General features: G+C 36.2%; 2 protein-coding genes across 3 annotated transcripts in view; one reads left to right on the top strand and one right to left on the bottom strand.

The window, feature by feature from the left end:
* Window positions 1-2,575: 2,575 nt before the first annotated feature.
* Window positions 2,576-22,972, bottom strand: LOC123563410 (mitochondrial thiamine pyrophosphate carrier-like). Of its 2 annotated transcripts, none has more exons than XM_045356192.2 (7): window positions 22,764-22,972; window positions 20,297-20,382; window positions 17,321-17,521; window positions 15,009-15,164; window positions 12,429-12,608; window positions 11,724-11,910; window positions 2,576-10,835 (listed from the first exon to the last, which is right to left on the bottom strand). In XM_045356192.2, exons 3-7 carry the CDS (start codon window positions 17,441-17,443, stop codon window positions 10,531-10,533), a joined length of 951 nt encoding a protein of 316 aa, XP_045212127.1. In that variant the 5' UTR covers window positions 17,444-17,521; window positions 20,297-20,382; window positions 22,764-22,972; the 3' UTR covers window positions 2,576-10,530. The 2 variants fall into 2 exon arrangements, with proteins under 2 accessions (XP_045212127.1, XP_045212128.1); XM_045356193.2 differs by having other exon boundaries at window positions 22,895-22,969.
* A 24-nt stretch (window positions 22,973-22,996) lies between these two features.
* The window catches only part of LOC123563409 (mismatch repair endonuclease PMS2-like), a 47,412-nt gene continuing 46,441 nt past the window's right edge, over window positions 22,997-23,967 (top strand). The window contains exon 1 of the mRNA XM_045356191.2: window positions 22,997-23,095. The gene's annotated coding sequence lies outside the window, so the exon portion shown is untranslated. The remainder of the gene's footprint in view (window positions 23,096-23,967) is intronic.

The raw sequence follows: 23,967 nt of genomic DNA, 5'->3' as shown, positions 1-23,967 counted from the left end.
GAGAGGCTCACATTTCGAAGGCAAAGTCAACACATGATGGAAGGCAAAGGCAAATGCTGATGGAAGGCAGACAGCTGATGATGGAAGGCAAAGACAACAGATGATGGAAGGTATTTTAGGAAATGATGATAGAAGGTAAAGACAAAATTTATGCTGATGGAAGGTTAAGGCAACTCATGATGAAAGTCAAAGACAACAGATGAAAGAATGTAAAGACAAATGATGAAAGAAGGTAAAGACAAATGATCATGGAAGGCAAGAACAACAGGTGATGGAAGGCAAAGACAACAGATGATGAAAGGCTAAGACATCAGATGACAGAGGTGAAGATTAGTGATGATGAAAGGTAGACAATTGATGACGGAAGGCAAAGACAAATAGTGGTAGAAAGTAAACCCACTGATGAAAGAAGGTTAAGACAAACAGATGGTGGAAGGTAAAGACAACTGATGATGGAAGGCACAGGTAACTGATGATAAAAGGCAGACAACTAATGATGGAGGGCAAAGGTAACCGACGATAGAAGGCCAAAACAACAAATGATAGAAAGCAAAGACAACAGATGATGGAAGGCAAAGGCAACTAATGACAGAGGTTAAGGTAACAGATGATGGTAGGCAAATACAACAAATGACGGAAGGCAAAGACAACAGATGATGGAAGGGAAAGACATCAGATGACAGAGGTGAAGATAACAGATGATGGTAGGCAAAGACAAGAAATGATTGAAAACAAAGGCAACTGATGATGGAATGCAAAGATAACAGGTGATGGAAGGCAAAGACAAATGATGATGGAAATAAAAGGCAACCAATGATGGAAGGAAAAGACAACATATGATGGAAGGCAAAGAGAACAGATGATGAAAGACAAAGAGAAATGATGATGGAAGGAAAATACAAATGATGGGGGAAGTCAAAGACAACATATGATGGAAGACAAAGACAGTAGATGATGGAAGGCAGAGACAAGTAATGATGGAAGGCAAAAACAACAGTTAATGGAAGGTAAAGACAAATGATGATAGATGGTAAAGGCAAATGATGATAGAAGGTAAAGACAATTGATGATGGAAGGCAAAGACAAATAGTGATAGACAGTAAAAACAACTGATGATAGAAGGTTAATACAAACAGATGGTGGAAAGTAAAGACAAATGAGGGAAGGCACAGGTAACTGAAGATGATTGGCAGACAACTGATGAATGAAGGCAAACGTTACCAACAATGGAAGGCAGAGACAAGTAATGATGGAAGGCAAAAACAACAGAAGATGAAAGGCAAAGATATCAGATGATGGAAGGCAAAGACAACTGATGAGAGAGGTGAAACTAACAGATGATGGTAGGAAAAAACAAATGATGGAAGGCAAAGACAACAGATGATGGAATGCAAAGACAACAGATGATGGTAGGCAATGACATTAAATGACAGAGGTGAAGATACCTGATGATGGTAGGCAAAGAAAAGACATGACAGAAAAAAGGCAACTGATGATGGCATGGAAAGACAACAGATGATGGAAGGCAAAGACAAATGATGATGGAAGGAAAATACTACAAATGAAGGAAAGTAGAGACAACAGATGATGAAAGAGAGATAAATGGTGATGAAAGACAAATGATGATGGAAGGAAAAGACAACTGATGATGGAAGAGAAAGACAACATAAGATGGAATGCGAAGACAACATGATGGAATGCAGAGACAAACGATGATGGAAGGCAAAGACAACAGTTGATGGAAGGTAAAGACAAATGATGATAGAAGGTAAAGACAACTGATGATGAAAGACAGACAATTGATGCTGGAAGGCAAAGGTAACCAATGAAGGAAGGCAAAGACAACAGATGATAAAAGACAAAGACAACAGATGACAGGGGTGAAGATAACTGGTGATGGAAGGCAAAGACAACAGATGTGGGAAGGCAAAGACAAATGATGATGGAAGGCAGAACAACAGATGGAAGACAAAAACAACAGTGGATTGAAGGCAAAGACAACAGATGTTCGCAGGCAATTTATTTATCTATTTATTTTGTTGGGTTTAACATCGCACCGACACAATTATAGGTCATATGGCAACTTTCCACCTTTAAAGGTGGAGGAAGACCCCAGGTGCCCCTCCATGCATTATTTCATTACAAGCAGGCACCTTGGTAGAACCACCGACCTTCCGTAAGCCAGCTGGATGGCTTCACATATGATGGAAGGCAAAGACAACAGATGATGGAAGGAAAAGACAACAGATGACAGAAGGCAGACAAGAGATGTTGGAAGGCAAAGACAACTGATGATGGAAGCAAAATGATGATGGAAGGCGCAGACAATGATTGGTGGAAGGCAAAGACAACTGACCATGGAAGGCAAAGATAATGGAAGGTAAAGACAACAGTTACTGATGACGGAAGGCAAAGACAACAAAGGTAGCAACAAAATTTATCAAACCAGCTTATGTTCAAGTGTGCTTACAGTTGGACAAGACCTTGAATTCAATGTTATCTGTATTCTATTTTAAGCACTCAGTTACCTTGAGAATGGGGCCAATATGGAAAATGAAATGAAACAATATTAATGTAATTTTAAATGTTTATTTATAAAAATCTTTATTAACAATTTAGTCAATAACAAGAGAAAATAACAAAATTTACTGACATTCAATTTAAAATTCTAATACATGAATTACTGGTTTAATTTTGTTATTTAAAGAAATACTGACATGTTAATTACAAAATATCTGTCTATGTTATCCTATTGATGAGTGATTATTGCAGGACTTGTGTGCCAGTAGAAGAAAAAGATAAAATGTAATTGTAAAAATAACAAGAGGACCATGATGGTCCTGATTCGCTCACCTGTCCCCACATGACCCAGTTTTGAACTGAGTATGACGTCGTTTTTTCTATTATTTGTGTGAGTGAGTGAGTTAGATTTTACGGCAAACTGACACAAAAAGGCCATATATCGCCGACATAGTGACTATTTTTTGAGCTCATGTGACCCTGTTTTGAACCTGACCTAGATATCATCAATATAAAAATTCTGACCAATTTTCATGAAGATCCTTTGAAAAATATGGCCTCTAGAGAGGTCACAAGGTTTTTTATTATTTGACCTACTGACCTAGTTATTGTATTTGACCTACTGACCTAGTTATTGACGGCACGTGACCCAGTTTCGAATTTGACCTAGATATCATCTAAGGTAAACATTCTGACCAATTTTCATGAAGATCCATTCAAAAGTATGGCCTCTACAGAGGTCACAAGGTTTTTCTATTTTTAGACCTACTGACCTAGTTTTTGACCGCAGTTGACCCAGTTTTGAACTTGACCTAAATATCATCAAGATGAACATTCAGACAGACTTTCATACAGATCCCATGAAAAATTTGGCCTCCAGAGAGGTCAAAAGGTTTTTTAATTAACTGACCTACTGACCTAGTTATTGATGGCACATGACCCACTTTCAAACTTGACCTAGATATCATCAAGGTGAACATTCTGACTAATTTTTATGAAGATCCATTCACAAGTATGGACTCTAGGGAGCTCACAATGTTTTTCTATTTTTAGAACTACTGACCTAGTTTTTGACCGCACATGACCTAGTTTCGAACCTGACCTAGATATCATCAAGATGAACATTCAGACAGACTTTCATACAGATCCCATGAAAAATATGGCCTCGAGAGGTCACAAGGTTTTTCTATTATTTGACCTACTGACGTTGTTTTTGACCGCACGTGACCCAGTTTCGAACTTGACCTAGATATCATCAAGGTGAACATTCTGACCAATTTCCATGAAGGTCTTATGAAAAATATGACCTCTAGAGAGGTCACAATGTATTTCTATTTTCAGACCTACTGACCTAGTTTTTGATCACATGTGACCCAGTTTCGAACTTGACCTAGATATCATCAAAATGAACATTCAGACCAACTTTCATACAGATCCCATGAAAAATATGGCCTCTAGAGAGGTCACAAGGTTTTTCTATTATTTGACCTACTGACTTAGTTTTTGACCCCACGTAACCCAGTTTCGAACTTGACCTAGATATCATCAAGGTAAACATTCTGACTAATTTTCATGAAGATCTTGTGAAAAATATGACTTCTAGAGAGGTCACAAGGTTTTTCTATTTTTAGACCTACTGACCTAGTTTTTGACTGCACGTGACCCAGTTTCGAACTTTACCTAGATATCATCAAGATGTACATTCTGACCAATTTTCATAAAGACCCCATGAAAAATGTGACCTCTAGAGTGGTCACAATCAAAAGTTTACGGACGGACGCACACACGCACGGACGCTGCGTGATCACAAAAGCTCACCTTGTCACTTTGTGACAGGTGAGCTAAAAATGTGATGGTACAAAGAATGTAAGTGTGACAGTGTTAATTTAGAAACCTTTCTACAAATTCCTGATACTGAATTACAATGTGTGATCCATATATTGTATATAAACTTGGTAATTATTGTTAGTATTCATCTTTGCTAGTTAACATGTTTAACTTGTATAATTCTGAATAATACAGTGAAAACATTTAATTTCACAGGCATGATAATTTTTGGTTTTGACCAAAATTCTCTTTTATCACGATAATTCTTGATATTCAACATTTGATTATAAAATGAACAAGTGACCGAGTATCGCAGTGGCAATATAGAGGTCCCCTACAGGTAAAAAAAAAAAACCAATTTTACTTGACCTTCAATGGTGACCTTGACCACCATGGGTCATGTGTGTGGCACATAGTCTAATCATGAGGAACATTTCCATGTAGTACTAAAAACTTCTTTCAATGCAATTAAAAGTAATGGAACAGAAACAAATTTTTACATGACCTTGAACAGTAACCTTGACCTTTAACCGACAAGCATAGATCATGCGTTGACAAATTCTCTCATCATGGGAAAGTTTTGTGTGTAGTACTATGATAATCCATCAATGCATATAAAAGTTATGGAGCAGAAACAGTTTTTCTTGACCTTCAATAGTGACCTTGACCTCTGACCTACAAGCATAAGTCATGTATTTGCAGTATCTACATATTGCCCTCTATTCACAAACCAAGTTTTATGAACCTAGCTTGAATACTTTTTGAGTTATCATAGGATCCAGATTTGCAGACGGATGGACGGAGGACATTCCTATAGTCCCTGCCCACCCTTGGTAAAGGACTAATAACAATTTTTTTTTTTTTTTTTTACTTGATTTTGAGGATTGACACAACCACGAAATCCAAAAAAATTTAAAAAACCATAAAGATTAATGATTTTAAGGTTCCCTGTCTTAACCTACGAACAAAGTAAGTATTTACTTTCCTGCTACATAGAATACTTAGTAAATTAACCTCTCCAGAGAATAACCACTGTACAACAAACACATCTTTATTTTTCTGCTGGTGTTTGCTTTGAATTTTTCTGTTGGTATTTGCTTTGAATTTTCCTATTGGCATTTGCTTTGAATTTTCTTGTTGGTGTTTGCTTTGAATTTTCCTGTTGGTGTTTGCCTTGAATACCCCTGTTGACATTTGCTTTGAATTTTCACATTGGTGTTTGCTGTAGAGAGGCTGCACTGTATTTCTATCACATACCCAAGATCAGTAAAAGAATATCTGGCATTAGTATTGTGTTTCGCACACTGTACATCTTCTATATAATTTGGTTTATTTGCTTATACTAGTTGCTAGTTGCTATTTTTAGTGTATGTATTTGAAACTTACTAAGAGAAACACATACACAATAGTGAATTGTAGAATTAAGCAAGAACAGTATACACAAAACTAATGAAACTTTTTGGAGAAAGGAAAACATGTATATCTAATTTTTGAAATGGCACAATCTCCCAATGATGTCACCTTACTGCTAATGTGTATCTAGTGACAGGTATCTCTAGAAAGGTTGAAATGCATACTATAAACCAGATTCATACTATCTGTACAGTACTTATAAAACATACACTCTATAACAATTAACTATTCCAAACTAATAAATACTTTCAAACCTGACATGTATTACATATAAAATGTTTGATTCACATATCCCAAACAGTGCCTTTCACCAATGTTCTAGCAAAAATCAAACAAAAAGCTTGATGAAGGTTGTCTTTTTAGATTCTGTTTCTTTTCAATACACACTGTATCCTTTACTGGTCCAGTGCCTAAATCCGGACATTTTTGGTGGGTTTTTGACAGTAACTTTGCATTATGAAAACACACGTGCATAACATTTTAACTGTATAATTTTAGGTTCTTTATAAATCTCTTTGCAAAACAACAAAATCGTATATTGCTGATTTCATCATAAAAATGTCATCCGAATTGGGCCAGTAAAAGCTGTCAAAATTGACCTTCAGAGTGCTTAAATATTCGGACACTATTTGGGTGTAAAATGCAACGAATATGTGCACCTAAAAATAACAATAAACACGACTTTGTTTAAAATAAAGCAGTCAAATACAGTCCTGTAAATATATATAAACATCTCCATCCGAATAAAATTTTATGACCTGTTCATCACGTGATCATATGGACTAGTTTCTAACTTTATATAATTGCCAAATATAACAATAATATAACAAAATTTATCTGAGCAAAAATTAATGTTTAAAATTATTCTTTCTTACATGTAGATTCTGTCGCTGTCGTTATACATTTTGACACAACTACGGAGATCATTATAATGACACTGCGCCGATTTTATCTAATGAATTGCTTCCCTTTCTGCAAAATGCTGGCATTTTTTTTTTTACTGAATTAATTGATATATAACAGAAATTGGTTAAATCTTTTAAATAAATACTGAGGGTAGTACAGAATTCCAAAACATGTTTTTACATCAGTTTCGATCAGCAAACAAAAAGAGTCGTCTGCAATAGGCAGAATATTTTTCTTATTTAATCAGTACCTCGTCGCACCTCAAAGAACTGGCGCGCGCTATATGACGTCATCCCCCAACACACACAATGTTTACTTTATGCGGTGCAGGTATTTGAAGGTAGTGTTCTCTGGAAAAGCTTACATTCGTACACTGTTGTTGACAGCTGGTCATCAAAGCTTTCGTTTGCGTCGATCCTGTTCATTTCAGTAAAAAATCATGATCGTAAAGCGTTTTTAAACAGTGTCCGAATTATTAAGCACTGTCCGGATTTAGGCACTGAACCAGTAATGTTGTAATATCGAATATTTTTGATAGAAAATATTTGTGCAATTTTTAAAGAAATCAAAATTTGAAATAAACTGGTAATACAATGTAGTGTGTGGTATAGGACATTTTAAGTTTCATGATGACTTCAAGACCGAACCTAGTTTTTCCCAAAATTGTGTAGCTCAGTTGCACACAAAATAAAATATTGATACTATAAAATACAAATGCTGTGGAATGTTCAACATTTCAAGGTAGTTCTACCTTTCTTTTAAAAATGACTGTGTAGTGTCATTTATCCTGAGCACATTATATAATGCCTGGTAATCATTATTCAGGTAAAATAAATTTCCAGGATTATATGATATCCCAAATTAAGTGTTTAACCTTCAGCCTGCTGTTGGCAAGTGATTCTGCCTTTGTGACCAGTGCAGACTAAGTCACCAAGATAAGCATGCACATTCGTGCGCTGATCATGGTCTGCATTGTTCACTATTCAGTCAGTAAATTTTCAGTGAAAACCCCTTCAATTAATAAATGGTACTGCCCAAAGTCAATGATGGACCATCCGATTTTAGAAATTTAGCAGGCTAAAGGTTAACCATCAGCAGTACTGTCTTTCTCAAGGTTAATTTTGTCAATAAGTTTTGATGTAAAATAATACAAAATAATAACTTTAAATACTAGTAAGTAGCAGTGTAAAGACTCCAACTGAAATTTAGCAAATAGTAAAAACTTAAGCGTAAGGACCTATACATTTTTTTTGGACATGTGGCTGAAAATATGTAAATTGACAACTTTGAAAAGTTTCATTAACATCTACACTTTGGAACTTTTTTTATTCACAAAAATGTCACCAAAAGGGCAATTATTCTCACATAATCTCATAGTAAAAATTGAACAGAGAACTAGTATTTTCAAATCAGTCTAAAAAAAAATCGAGAACACGACCCTATCTTTTTATTGGCCATTTTCCCTTCAGATACAGCGATACTTTGAAAATGTATGGTTTCATAAAATTCTATATTGTAGAACAATATTCATTTCAAATGTGGAACTACTTTAAAATGTTTCTCTTTAAATCTATGGAAATCTATTGTATTGTGATGCATAGTGCTGTAATTTTGTTATAACAATTAAAAATCAGAAAAAAACACAGTGTGAAATATGTGAATTCAAAATTATATAACACCAGTAACAAACATAGAATAAAAACATAAAAATAAAATGAAACAAGAGATTCAATTACTGTTAACAAATATCTTCTTTGTAATATATGAGTATGGTGACTACAATAAGCTGCCAAACTGATTGTTGCAACGCCATTCCCCAATATGACACTTCGTAGTTTCAACAAATATGGCTATATCATTGGGACGTGAACTTAATGATTTTTGAAATTAAAATTCGAAGATAGAAATAAACATGAATTTTACTTGCTCAGCTGGATTTTATTCCTTGACAGAAGTAAACATGAAACATACAAAACTCGGCCAACAATGAATAAAGATTTTTTAAAAACTGGCTGCTTATAAATATAAATCACAGGTAAGCAGTTTTTGATATGCTATGTCTACAGTAAAAGAGCTAGTCAATCACCTTGTGTTAGATAAGGTGGGCTTTTTTAGATTATATGTATACCGGTAAGGCATGGGCGTAGGAGCGAGTTTAACTTTGGGGGGGCCAAATCTTTTCGAACCGGGGGTGGGGGGTGCTGCAAGGTATTACCGATGCATTATTTATGACAAAGCCTCAAAGCCTTGTACAGGGGCCAAATGGGCCATAGGCCCCCTCAAGCCTCTATGTTTTAGCAATCACTGAGTTATTCTGATGATACACATACGCCTAGGCACTGAACTGTCTTAATCAGTCATATTATGTATTGTTCTAATTAAGTGTGTCATTTTCTTTACATTCTGTTGAAGCCCTGGACATACAATCAATAAGCACTGCATTTGTCTAACTGTGATATAAAGTTGTGGAAATATCATTTCACTTGAATGGACAATGAAAAAAAAACAAAAAAAAACATAACGTTTACATGCGTAAAAAGGCTTAATAGTTATACACAGATTTTGCAGACGCTCTAACTGGAACTGTAGTGCTTGCGCTCAATGATATATTATTTTTATAAAATGTAATCAAACAATCCTTGGGGTGGCGCGTACAGATTTCAGTACTCACACTACGGAAAGAGACACGTCAGAATACAAGGGAAATGCAAATCAGAAGTCAGGTTGAAAAGGATTATATGATGCTAAGTAAATGTTATATTGGACTGCAAGTTATATCTCTTTTCCAAAATATTGGGGGGGCCAAACTATAGTTGGGGCCCCCCTCTCCTAGCTTTGCGGGGGCCTGGCCCCCGCTGGCCCCCCCTGCTCCTACGCCTATGCGGTAAGGCATCAAGAAATATCATTTAAATTTCGTGCTTCATGTAGCAAATCACTTACTGAAAGGCTTTCTCAGGTAAAAAAAAAAGCATTTGCCTTCAGACATCTATGGATGTCAACCAATCCTTCCACTACTTTGAGGAAATAGTTTTAATATTGCCCAGTATATCATTCAATAAGTATGTAATATGTTACATTTGGTGAAACGTTTGTGTTTTTCAAAGCCAATAGATCTTACAATCTGGTAAATTAAGTACATGTATCTTAAAAATCATGATAATACAGTACTTTATTGCAATCAGTTGAAAAAACTAAACTTAATACTAAATAAAACATAAATTTAAAGGGAAAATTAAAATTGTCTACTTTCAGAATCTATCAAAATAAAAAGTTAACAATGCAATTTACCTCAACAACTCTCAATAAATTATTTTCACACAACATTTGAATATGACTACTTTTCTATTACTGCAACAGAAGGTACTCAAAGAGTTCTAGGACACATATATTCATAGATCATTAGGTCTGTGTCAAGAAAAGTTGTAGTGGAGATATCATTCATGACGAACGGACAGCAATATTTCTTCATGGAAGAACATTGTGCATATTTCTCATTGTAACTCCAATTATCTTTTTATTATATTCGCATTTTATACTTTTCTTAAAACTAAATTAAATTTATGATCACTAAGTAATCTTTCACTGAACAGTATGGACATTTCTTGTTGTCTTTTATATCTCAGTAAAATAATTTAGCTAGAACAAACTTTCTTTACACCACTTATGTTTCTGTTCTTGAAGGAATAATTTTAACATCTTTTCCTGAATGTATTTTGATTTCTGATTTCTTATATTTCATTTTCTTCTGTGTTCAAGTATAGTTCAGTACCAGCAAAATTATTTTTGATATTTTCACTCAGTAATTATCAGATTCTCTTTTAGCAATTTTTTAAAATTATGTAGTCTGTTAGAAGAAACAACCTATCAACTATGCCTCAATGATAATAGTAAACATATCTGATCATATACACAAAATATAGTGCCTGAAACAAAAACCGCTTTCAGTAGACTGGGACTCAATCCTTTATAAAGTCCAAGAACACCTTCCTCTTTCACTAAACTTATAAAGCAGTGGCCAAGTCCAGTGTACTTGCTGACCTTTCCAAAAGGATGTCTAGCCTCTTCAAAACCTTGTATCTGCAGGCGTTTCTTCATCAGGTCTAATGGATAAATCAATAACTTGCTGAAAAATCCTGAGCCAGAACCACAGATGAAGCTTTCAATGGTGTCTGAAGTTGAAAAGGGTTTACAATAACAGAAAAAAACTGACCCGGTATGAAAAAGACTTAATAAAAGGAAAGTTTCCTGTTCAATGCATGTGTGTCCATGTTTACATGAACATATAAAATCGGAAACTTATGTCGTTTTAAAATGAGTAAGAAAAATACTGTAAACCTAGAAATGTTTGCGGGTACTATATTTCGCAGTTTTCAAAACGTGGACATTTTTGCGGATTAAAAAATAATCTGACACAGTATCTTGAACTTCAGTCATTAACATTTATTACGCTGGACACAAATGATTCTGCCTTTGCGGCCAGTGTAGATCATGATTAGCCTGCACATCCATGCAGTCTGATCATGGTCTGCACTGTTCTCCAATTCAGTCAGTATTTTTTGGTTAGTACCCCTTTTAACAGTTAATGGTACTGTCCAAATTGAAAGATGGATGAGTTCATTATAGAAATTTAGCAAGGTAAGGGTTAATGTATTACCATCCTTTTCATCATTCTATTCATAGTTGTAACTACCAGGGGCCTCCATGGCCGAGTGGTTAAAGTCGCTGACTTCAAATCACTTGCACCTCATCGATGTGGGTTCGAGCCTCACCCGGGGCATTGAATTCTTCATGTGAGGAAGCCATCCAGCTGGCTTACGGAAGGTCGGTGGTTCTACCCAGGTGCCCCCTCGTGATGAAATAATGCGCGGAGGGGCACCTGGGGTCTTCCTCCACCATCAAAGCTGGAAAGTCGGTGCGACATTAAACCCAAATAAGTAAATAAAATGTAACTACCCATAGGAAGTTTCTCACATTGTCTATGCAAAAATACCAGCTAAAGTGTAAAATTGGAACAAAAAAGTTGAAATGTTTATGTCAAAATGTATCAAATATCACACCTGGATAATGTCCTTGTGGAAGACTAAAGGCTGTATTCCATATATTCTGTAACAAAGCATAGAATCCAAACTGAAGTCCCATTTGTGGTGCGATACCTATAACAGCAGGTGTGAGACCCTTGTAAAACCCTCTAACCCCTTCTGTTCTTAATATAGATCCAGCAGCATGATGGAATGATGTATAAATCTGAAATCAGAACATGATCTGAATAATTATTTTATTTACTTTAAAACTTTTGAATAACTCTGATATATGTTTCAATGGAAGAGCAGCAAAAGCCACCTTTTAATGTAAAGACAATTATACAAGATATGTATTCAAATCTTTCATAAACAGCTACCCTTCAAATGCAAAATCCTGGACTTGAAGCCAGACTTGCTGACAATTTCATTTCAGATACTGCACTTCAACTGTTTCCCCATAAAATGTTCTAGTACTAGGTTACTGGCTACAGAATTTTCCACTTTTTATTTAGATGTAGTTAAAATATTTGTTTGCAAGTGACATATTACAAAGATTGTTTACACTGAAAAATGTAGAGTACATATACTTTCCAACATTAAGATGGAAATGGGTTGAAATTTCTTCCTTATCATAAAGCAATGCATATATTTCTGTTACTGTGTTCTGTCTTCTTTTACAAAGAGCACAAGTACAGAAAAGTGATAACTTTCAGTGAAGTTTTACCACATTTGTTAGTATACCTTAGGCTCTCCCTGAGCAACAAATCTTGTTCTAAGCACATCTACTGGTTGTACAGTCATGGTGGATATACATGCAGATATACCTCCACAAACCATGTGTGTCAAAGGACGGTATTCTTTCGCATATTTCTCTGGTAATATATTCCATGCTATTTTTGTTGTGTATTCAAATGCGGAAAACTAAAATGAAAAAAAAAAAAATTTAAAATACAACTAGAAGATGCTTTTGTAAAAAAGCGCATGTCTCCCCCAGTGCTAAGTCGTATAGGCAAGAAGTCAATAGGGGACAGAAGCGAAAGTCAAAGAGACACTGATGGTTGGCTGCAATACGGATCATCTACTTGGCATGTCCAATCATACCACTAAGTTTCAACATTTTGGGCCTGTTGGTTCTCAAGTTATGAATTGGAAACAGTTTTCCACGTTCAGGCTCGTGACCTTGACCTTTGATCGAATGACCCCAAAATCAGTAGTGGTCATCTACCCTGCATGTCCAATCATCCTAATAAGTTTCAACATTCTGGGTCAAGTGGTTCTCAAGTTATTGATTGGAAAGCGTTTTCTACGTTCAGCCCTCTGTGGCCTTGACCTTCGATGGAGTGGACCCAAAGACATTCAGGATCATCTACTCTGTAAGTCCTATCACCCTATGAAGTTTGAAGGTTCTAGAACAAATATGTCTCAAGCTATTGAGTGGAAATGGATTTCCATGTTCTGTCTGCTGTGACCTTGACCCTTAATAAAGTGACCCCAGAAACAACAGGGGTCATCTACTCTGCATGTCCAATCATCCTATGAAGTTTCAACATTCTGGGTCAAGTGGTTCTCAAGTTATTGATCGGAAATGGTTTTCCATGTTCAAGCCCCTGTGACCTTGACCTTTAACAGAGAGACCCCCAAAAACAACAGGGGTCATCTACTCTGCATGTCCAATCATCCTATGAAGTTTCAACATTCTGGGTCAAGTGGTTCTCAAGTTATTGATCAGAAATGACTTTCCATGTTCAAGTCCCTGTGACCTTGACCTTTAACAGAGTGACCCCTAAATCAATATGGGTCATCTACTCTGCATGTCCAATCATCCTATTAAGTTTCAACATTCTGGGTCAAGTGGTTTTCATCTTATTGATTAGAAAGAATTTTCTATGTTCAGCCCCCTGTGACCTTGACCTTTGATGGAGTGACCCCAAAAACATTAGGGTCATCTACTCTGTAAGTCCTATCACCCTATGAAGTTTGAAGGTTCTAGGTCAAATAGTTCTCAAATTATTGAACGAAAATGGATTTCCATGTTCTGTCTGCTGTGACCTTGACCTTTAATAGAGTGACCACAAAATCTTAAGGGGTCATCTAATCTGCATGTCCAATCATCCTATGAAGTTTCAACATTCTGGGTCAAGTGGTTTTCATGTTAATGATCAGAAATGGTTTTCGATGTTCCGGCCCCTGTGACCTTGACCTTTAACAAAGTGACCCAAAAAATAATAAGGGTCATCTACTCTGCATGACCAATCACCCTATGAAGTTTCAACATTCTTGGTCAAGTGGTTCTCAAGTTATTGATTGGAAATGGTTTTCCACGTTCAGGCCCCTGTGACCTTGACCTTTGATGGAGTGACCCCAAAAACAATAGCTGCCATCTACTCCATAAGCCCTACCACCCTATGAAGTTTGAAGGTTATAGGTCAAATGGCTCTCCAGTTATTGCCCAGAAATGAAGTGTGACGTACGTACGGACAGACAGGACCGAAACAATATGTCTCCCCCAGTAGGGGGGGAGACATAATTCTGCTTATTGCACATTTGGACGTTGCCGGACTGATATAAAGCCATTATATAATTCCATAATACCATTAGTGTAATAACACTTTGACATTGACATTGTTTCAGTCATAGAATATGTGGTCAATCTGACTTTGTCTATACAAGGGTAAAGAAAGAAGAAATTTGGATGTTTATGCAGGACTTGTACACAGTCCTTCCACAGTGTAATTTCATTTACCATAACACAGAATAAACCTGACATACAGTAAGGAAAATGGCCCAAAGTTTAAATGTTTTAATGCTGTACATATATAAAAACATCAACTTTAGTTTCTTTCTAAACAAATAAAAAATAATATGATTACATATGAAATAATTCCTAACTATGCTTTCAGATTCACTAGAAATTTGCAGATCTCTTAATGTCAAAATTAACCACATAAACCTCTGTATATTATCTGGCCATATAACAGACAATAATATTACCAGTATGTTCATTTACAACTGTGAAAAAATTTCATTAAAATCTCCATTGCAGAAAAAAAAATTACTAGTATTAGGAAAAATGTCATGAAAATTGTGAGATTCCCATAAACATCCATTATGAAAATTTGCTTGAGATCCATGTATCTTTTAAATTACAAAATGTAGTCAATGTCTTGCAAAAAATAAAGCACACAACAACATGTCTTTTTATTTCCTCAAAATTTGAAAACTTAGCACTTAATCTTCATTGTAGAAAACATTAATTTTTTGATCTCAAGGTGCAAAACTATCTTAACATGTTAATTCTTAAGTAACAAGCATATAACTCACCTGTACCACTCCATAACCAACGGATAGCAACTGAGCTGGTACATGTCCCTTCCACAGGGCTCTGTAACTTTCTTCTTTTACTATACACCTGAATGCCTGGTATAAACCATGGTACTTGGATGATGAGCTCTGTTTTGACAGTGGTTCAATTTGCAGCTGGTATTTAAAATATAAAGTTGTAAACACATAGCAGATAGATTTATTTCAGGAATAACTTTACTTACAAGATCATTATTTTACTTTATCTTGAACTCAAAAAAGTATCTAAAATGATATACATATTTAAAGCCCTCAAGGTCTCAAGAGGATGAGCAGTATGCTTGACTTATCCAGTTTTTGTTTTTGTTGGGTTTAGCATTGCACCGACACAAGTATTCGTCTTATGGCAATTTTCCAGCTTTGATTGTTGAGGAAGACCCAAGGTGCCCCTCCATGCATTATAATTTCATCATAAGTGGTCACCTGGGTAGAACCACCGACCTTACGTAAGCCAGTTGGATGGGTTCCTCACATGCAGAATGAGGGGCAAGTGATTCTAAGTAAGAGACCTTACCCACTCTGCCACGGAGGCCCCCTTGAATTATCCAGGGTTTCATGAGATCAAAACACAGGAAATATAAGGAAAACAGCCAGGAACCACATTAATTGTTCTTGTGAGCATGGGTGCTCGAGCTAGTGATGCTTTTGTGGGCAACGTTTCAATGTACATGTGCTAGAACCCTCAGTTGACTTTAATCTATATGCTTGGTGCAACTCTGCCTCTTAATGAAGTCTTAAATTCTATTCAAATCTGATAAAAAGCCTTCAAGTAAGTGTACCCTGGACTCTTTTGTAAAAGCACACTGACTTGTGTTTTAAATGGTTTACATAATTATGTAGATCTAGTAAAAGTTTTGCTTGGAATATGTATCAGAAAATTTCAAAAATATATGTATATAAAAGAAACTAGAATTGTGTCCATAGTAGGGCTGTCATTAATTGGGTCTTAGGCGTATCGACGATACCGATATATCAGAAGACAAATATCGACGATACATCAATATATTGATTATTAAGTTAGATTAACGACCTATTTGTTCATACAATACTATATACCTTCCTGTAAATGCTATTTTAAGTTTTATTGCCTACTTTCCATATTTCTGTTTGATTGTGTTGTATTTGTATTTATGAAATAAAAGAAATACATAAAAATTAATAACATCTTTTATTTTTATTTTGCCTTCACTCCTTTTTTGCATTCATTCAAATTTACAACTTTGTGAACTTAAGTTGTTTTTTAGGGTCTGAGTGTTTATTTTGGTAGTTTTTTCTCCCTGTAAAATATCGATTTTTGAAAATGGGAATCGATAATTGATCGACAAAAAAAAAATCGTTGATACATCGATATCATTTCTATCGATGACAGCCCTAGTCCATAGTACACGGATGCCCCCACATGTGCCATTCTTTATATAGCAAAAACTATCAAAAGGCCATATATCTGCAGTAAAATTAGTCACTGAAAAAATTCCTTCCTTTATGGTCATCTGCACGTCAAGCTTGTGCATCTGTGAAAGTTTGAAGCAAATCAGGCTAATAGTGTGGGAGGAGTTGGACACACAAGACTTTTCTCTATATTCCATATAGCAAAAACTATCAAAGGGCCATAACTGTGGTAAAAATAGTCACAGAAAAAATTCCTTCCTTCGTAGTCATCTGCACATCAAGCTTGTTCATCTGTGGAAGTTCAAGCGAATCAGGCTAATAATGTGGGAGGAGTTGGGCACACAAGATTTTTCTCTATATTCTACATTTAATAAGCAAAACTATCAAAGGGCCATAACTGCGATAAAAATAGTTGCCGAATAAATTCCTTCACCCTTAGCATGCTGGACACAACTGGTTCTGCCTTTGCGACCAGTGTAGATCTTGATCAGCCTGGACATCCGTGCAGTCTGATCAAGATCTGCACTGTTCGATATTCAGTCAGTATCTTGTTGGTATGAACCTCTTTTATCAGTTAATGGTACTGTCCAAATTCAAAGACGAACAAGTTCATTATAAAAATTTAGCAGGGTAAAGGTTAATGGTCATCTGCACATCTAGGTTGTTCATCAGTGAAAGTTTGAAGCAAATAAGGCTTGTGTGGGAGGAGTTGGACACACAAGATTACAGGACAGACGTACATACATATGGACAGCAGCAATGCTATATGCTCCCCCCCTCAAATAAATGTTCCAATTAACAGTGAAAGGCAACTGAATTCAAATGACAGTGACTTTCCATCCGAATCCATTCCATAAATTTAATTTCTTAGTATTAAATCCTACCTGAAATCTGATCTTGAGCACATCAAATGGTTGAGTTACTGCCCTTGCTACACCATTACTGATCCCACCAGCAATAACATAATCCCGTTCCGTAAGCTTGAGTTCTGGATTGTATCCAACCATTAAAATACCTCCCAATTCAAGAATATTGTACAGAGTGCCAGTTGAACTCTTAATCCAGCTTCAAGATATATCTGTAATCTGAAATATAAATGTCAATCATTTCATTTTTATAGAATTAGTAGATCTACTTCATTCGCTTGAACTCGAAGGGACAGGCAAAATCAGTTTGAGTTATTGGTAGTACATGTATAAATTACATAGGAATTTCACTGGGATCTGTTAGAGCAAAGGGTGTTCAAATTATCTGAGTTTGAGCAAACAAAGTTTGACTGTATTGTAAAATAATAATTGCTGAAGAATTGAACTGAATCTTAGTTATCTATCAAGCTAAGCAAGAAGTCATGAACTACCAGGCACTGCCCAATGAGTTCTTACTTTCACTTTTATCACTTTAATAAACAAGGCAGTCTCTAATCATCAAATTGGTTACATACTGTAAGATACTGGTATTAGTTCAGACACACCTGCACAATGAAAATATATGATTAGGCCTAAGTCTTGTTTTAGATTCTTTACAAATTGAAATGAGTCATTTGAAAAAATTAGATAGGCAGTGGCAATATGTCCTGCAACTAAATGCCAAGCTTCATTTCAATGCTTTGGCTTAATGAAACAAGAGGACCATGATGGTCCTGAATCGCTCACCTCTTCCCACATGACCCAGTTTTGAGTATGACGTTTTTTTCTATTATTTGACATAGTGACCTAGTTTTTGAGCTCATGTGACCCAGTTTTGAACTTGACCTAGATATTATCAAGATAAAAATTCTGACCAATTTTCATGAAGATCCATTGAAAATATGGTCTCTAGAGAGGTCACAAGGTTTTTCTATTATTTGACCTATTGACCTAGTTTTCAAAGGTACGTGACCCTGGTTTGAACTTTACCTAGATATCATCAAGGTGAACATTCTCACTAATTTTCATGAAGATCTCATGAAAATATGGCCTCTAGAGAGGTCACAAGGTTTTTCTATTTTTATATCTACTGGCCTAGTTTTTGACTGCACGTGACCCAGTTTCGGAACTGACCTAGATATCATCAAGGCGAACATTCAGATCAATTTTCATGAAGATCCATTGAAAAATATGGCCTCTAGAGAGGTCAAAAGATTTTAATAATTTTAGACCTACTGACCTAGTTTTTGACCGCAGTTGACCCTGTTTCAAACTTGACCTAGATATCATCAAGATGAACATTCAGACCAATTTTCATACAGATCCCATGAAAAATATGGCGTTTAGAGAGGTCACAATGTTTTTCTATTATTTGACCTACTGACCTAGTTTTTGATGGCATGTGACCCAGTTTCGAACTTGACCTAGATATCATCAAGATAAACATTCAGACCAACTTTCATACAGATCCCATGAAAAATATGGCCTCTAGAGAGGTCACAAGGTTTTTCTATTATTTGACCTACTGACCTAGTTTTTGACGGCATGTGACCCAGTTTCGAACTTGACCTAGATATCATCAAGGTGAACATTCTGACCAATTTTCATGAAGATCTCATGAAATATATGGCCTCTAGAGAAGTCACAATTTTTTTCTATTTTTAGACCTACTGACCTAGTTTTTGACCGCACGTAACCCAGTTTCGAAACTGACCTAGATATCATCAAGATGAACATTTAGACCAACTCTCATACAGATCCATGAAAAATATGGCCTTTAGAGAGGTCACAAGGTTTTTCTATCATCTGACCTACTGACCTAGTTTTTGATGGCATGTGACCCAGTTTCGAACTTGACCTAGATATCATCAAGGTGAACGTTCTGACCAATTTTCATGAAGATCTTTTGAAATATATGGCCTCTAGAGAGGTCACAAGGTTTTTCTATTTTTAGCTCTACTGACCTAGTTTTTGATGGCACGTGACCCAGTTTCGAACTTGACCTAGATATCATCAAGGTGAACATTCTGATGAATTTCCATGAAGATCTTGTGAAATATATGGCCTCTAGAGAGGTCACAAGGTTTTTCTATTTTTAGACCTACTGACCTAGTTTTTGATGGCACGTGACCCAGTTTCGAACTTGACCTAGATATGATCAAGGTGAACATTCTGACCAATTTTCATGAAGATCTTGTGAAATATATGGCCTCTAGCGAGGTCACAAGGTTTTTCTATTTTTAGACCTACTGACCTAGTTTTTGATGGCATGTGACCCAGTTTCAAACTTGACCTAGATATCATCAAGATGAACATTCTGACCAACTTTCATAAAGATCCCATGAAAAATGTGACCTCTAGAGTGGTCACAAGCAAAAGTTTACGGACGCACACACGGACGCACGAACGGACAGACAGACGACGGACGACGGACACCGCACGATCACAAAAGCTCACCTTGTCACTTTGTGACAGGTGAGCTAAAAAATCAAGGCAAACATGTCCAGAGGTATGCAATATGGCATTTGAAGTGTGATTATTCCACGCTTTCAAGTGTTCCAGTTATGCAGGAAGATCTGGGCTGGCAGCCTATAGAACACTGGACATTAGACGTCTGAAACTCTTTATGTTAAAGTACAAAATCTACCACAACAATGTAGCAATCAGTCTTCTATCTTAATCTTTACCTTGCTAAATTTCTTAAATGGACTGGTCTTTCATTCAATTTAGGCAGAACAACTTATGATTCAAAGGGGTGTTCACTTAAAATTTACTGACTGAATAGCAAACAGTGCAGACCATGATCAGCCTGCATGGAAGTGCAGGCTGATCTTGGTTTGCACTGGTCGCAAAGGCAAATCACTTGCTGCCAGCAGGCTAAAGGTTAAATACAAACACCTATCTGACTTAACAGGCATATGCATCAATTATCACTTAGACTAAGCTACAAATTACCTCTGATTGTTCTTCCCACTTTGGATTGGAATCAACTTCCTAGCTCCACATCATAACCCAAACAGACTTCCACCAGAGCAAACAGGCTGTGGTATAAAATATGTGTTATATTAGTCTTAGTGTTCTGTAATTTTACCTTTTACTTTTGGCAGTGACAATAGGTCCAGTAATGGCTGCCTAGAGGTCTGGTAACCAATATGAATTCTGAAAAATGACATTTGCAGAGACGATACTAAGTCTTGGCTATCAAAAATTTACTCTTTGTACAAAAATTTCCAAATGTGCACTTAATTAATTGCTACCTGTAATACTTGTGAAAGGGGTTGGCAGTAGACAGAAATATATCGACAGATAATTGGCCTACAAAATGGATCAAACAGAATCACAAAATTTTATGAATAATTTTACTCAACAACTGAATGCCTTACCACTTCCAATCGCATGTATTAACAAGATCTTTTTGAGTGACAATATCAAAAGAACAGGCCGCAGTAATATAAAGTATGCATTAAAATATTAAATAACAGTATAATATAAGCTTCTTAAGCTTGGTTCTCACTGCCGATCAAATCAATTTGACTGTCCTGATCAGCCAAATTCTCTGACCAAGTTTGACCAACTCCTTAATGAGGCTTGTACACAACTTATTCCCAACTGCTAACTGATCATACATGAACCACACACAACCATTCTCAATCCCTCCACGACTTCAACCTAATAACCACTCCGATTTCTACTCCATCATCCCAACCCGTTCACGATCCCTACACATTTCTACTCGACCGGCTTATCTCTACACGATCTCAACCTGACTTGACCAACCTTGCCAGACTGGGATTGTAGGGGTTCATGACTTGGTCGTGTATGAACAATTTCAGTATAAAAATTTCGAACGCTCATGGTCAACGTTCAGTTAATCTCACTCAGAAGCTCTAGAGGATAGCTATCAACATCAGCATCATCATGAAGGTAGAGCATAATATTATGCAGTTGTGAACCAGGCGGTTATATAGAAGGACAGAGTCAAGGCTGTGATGGAACTTGAAGAGGAGGAAGAGATTGGGGAGAGGACATGACCCACAAGAAGGCATAGATGTAGCAAATGCGCAGGCAAATCTTGGTGTTGCAGTGACTGACACAGCAATCATTGTATGGGCAGTATGAGCAACTGCTGCAGAAGCTCAACAGAGAGAACTACAAAAATTTCCTCAAAGTGGACACTGAAAAGTTTGGGGAGCTTGTTGACTGCCCAGAACTAAGAAGCAGGACACCAACTTTAGGTTACATTTTTTGCACAATTACTTCATCCCATGAAACATAGTCCAAATAATAGGACATTCTGGGACCACGTGATAGCTTTTGACTGTCGCTGTCCCGTTACTTAGAGGTATGACTACTATAAAATAACAGATCATAAACTAAGTCATCCAATAAGCCAAAGAAGTAAGGCTAAATGAAATAGTAATATCACTGTATCATAATGACTGCGGAACTGAGGTAGAGTAGAGTTGATCTGGACAACCAGATCGAATGTTGATCAGGAAGCGATTGGGTATTGCTTGAGCAGTGGCACTGAACTGTAAAAAGATTTATATGATTATTTACCAATCAAATCCATCTCTACTTGGCCAATATCTGATGTTCCCGAGCACCTGGCTTCTCGATCTCACTCGAATTTAGGACATGTAAAAAATTTTCCGGTAGGAACAAGGTAGACCATCCTGACCACTCCTGCCGATCGGACTTGATTGAGTTTATCTGATCGATAGTGTGAACCTAGCTTAACCTTGGTCGTATAGACACATTGGTCGAGAGGGCTAAGACGCTTTCCTACGGAAGTGAAGGTCCTTACTCCTGGGTTCAATTCCTGGCTACTACCACTGCGGTGTCCTTGGGCAAGGCACTTTAATAAATAATTATCATGATTGCCACAGTCGACCCAGCTGTAAATGGGTACTAGCAAATTGCTGGGGGTAGGTAATAATTGGTCTTAACTTAGTCCAAATAATAGAACGTTACGGGACAGCGCGATAATGACTGCCGCTGTCTCCATCACAGGCATGGGTCCAGTGTATATTTTTTGTTTAATATATTTTTTTTTCAAACAAATATACTTTATATATGTTAGTCAAATGAAAAAAAAGTCGATGGCAAAAAATCCGGTAATAGTGTCATATTCAATGTAAATGATACTATGACGGGATTTTTTGTCATCGATTTTTTTTCTTTTGACTAAAATATATAAAGTATATTTGTGTGAAAAAATTATATTAAACAAAAAATATACACTGGACCCGTGCCTGTGGTCTCCGTATAAAATATCAGATCATAAAATAAGTCATCCCGATAAGACAAATGAGTAAGGCTAGTTTTAACTGTTCTTAAAATAGGGTCGCTCAAAAGCTCTACATAGCTTATGTTCATTGTTTCACAAAGAAACGGTAAATAAAATTTACCGCTGCCTTACCTTTACCTAGATGAGTATGACATTCAGAAAGTTTCTGTAGGACTTTTGGCATGTGAAGTCTGTTTACAATCAAACGCTCATCAACAGCAGAAAATCAAATGAAATCAACACCAATCAAAGCATAATTATACCATTTAAATGTCGAGAAAGTACGACTGATTTGGTGAAACTTCAATGAATTATCTCTATTGAAAACAAGATCTCAGAATAACGTTAGAATTATGTGATTTTCACGAACATAAAAAATTTACTGATTCACCGAAAATAATTGCGGGATTGCAAATGATAGCGGATCCCGGAATAAATCCCTCCCTAATCATGCAATGATAATGGTAATAGTGATTTTCATGTCCGGCTGTTACTATGGCTATAATCTTATTGTTCTATTGTTGCTTTTGTATAAACTACTGAAGTACAGGAAAGGAAGTGATTTCGGATAAATCCGTTTCGGACAACGTCTTTCTAGACTCCCAGTTAGTCCAACGAATGGATGGATGGATCCGTGCTGTCAATCAAACTAATTGTTATATATGATATTGACCAATAAGATAACGCGGATTATTCAGTGTACTTACCTTGTTGCTAACCAGCCATTGCTTCACACAAGCTTTCACTTAGAAACCGTTACTGACTTATTCTTTCCTCTTTCGACACTATTCTGTTTTATTCAACAAAGTCTGACAATTGATAGGTTTAAAATGATTTTCGTTTTAAATGTAATTTGAAAAAAAATATATACGCACATGTCGATGCGGTTTAGAATGTCGCTGAGTTTTTTGTTTGATATGTTTATTTTACCTTACAACTATCGTAAACTATAACTACCATTAATACTATGATACAATAAATGCAAATGGGTTCATTTTATCTGTTTGTTTTCTCTTTTTCATTTTTTGTTTTGTTTAGCAGCATGAAGACATATTTAATTTTATGAACTGTCAAGTAAACAGATCACAGGTTTTCGTTTCCTTGTTTCCACCGGTCTAACAAAAGCATGGTTTATAGGTTTCGGCAAGATCTTTGTCCCTTTTGGTTTGTGCCATTGCTGTGATAGACTTGTTTAACTTTGCTGATCTGGAAATTGTTTAATTTAATTGTGGAGGAGATTTAATCAGGCCTATGATATGCGAGAAATGTCAGACCGCACTGAAAATAAAATTAATATGACTACTAAATGTTCAAAATTTTGTAAGTTTTCACGCAA

The sequence above is a fragment of the Mercenaria mercenaria genome, chromosome 2, assembly GCF_021730395.1.
Source record: "Mercenaria mercenaria strain notata chromosome 2, MADL_Memer_1, whole genome shotgun sequence".
NCBI classification, from domain to species: Eukaryota; Metazoa; Mollusca; class Bivalvia; order Venerida; family Veneridae; genus Mercenaria; species Mercenaria mercenaria.
Note: the sequence above shows the minus strand (reverse complement) of the source record. Positions and strands in the feature narration are given on the sequence as shown.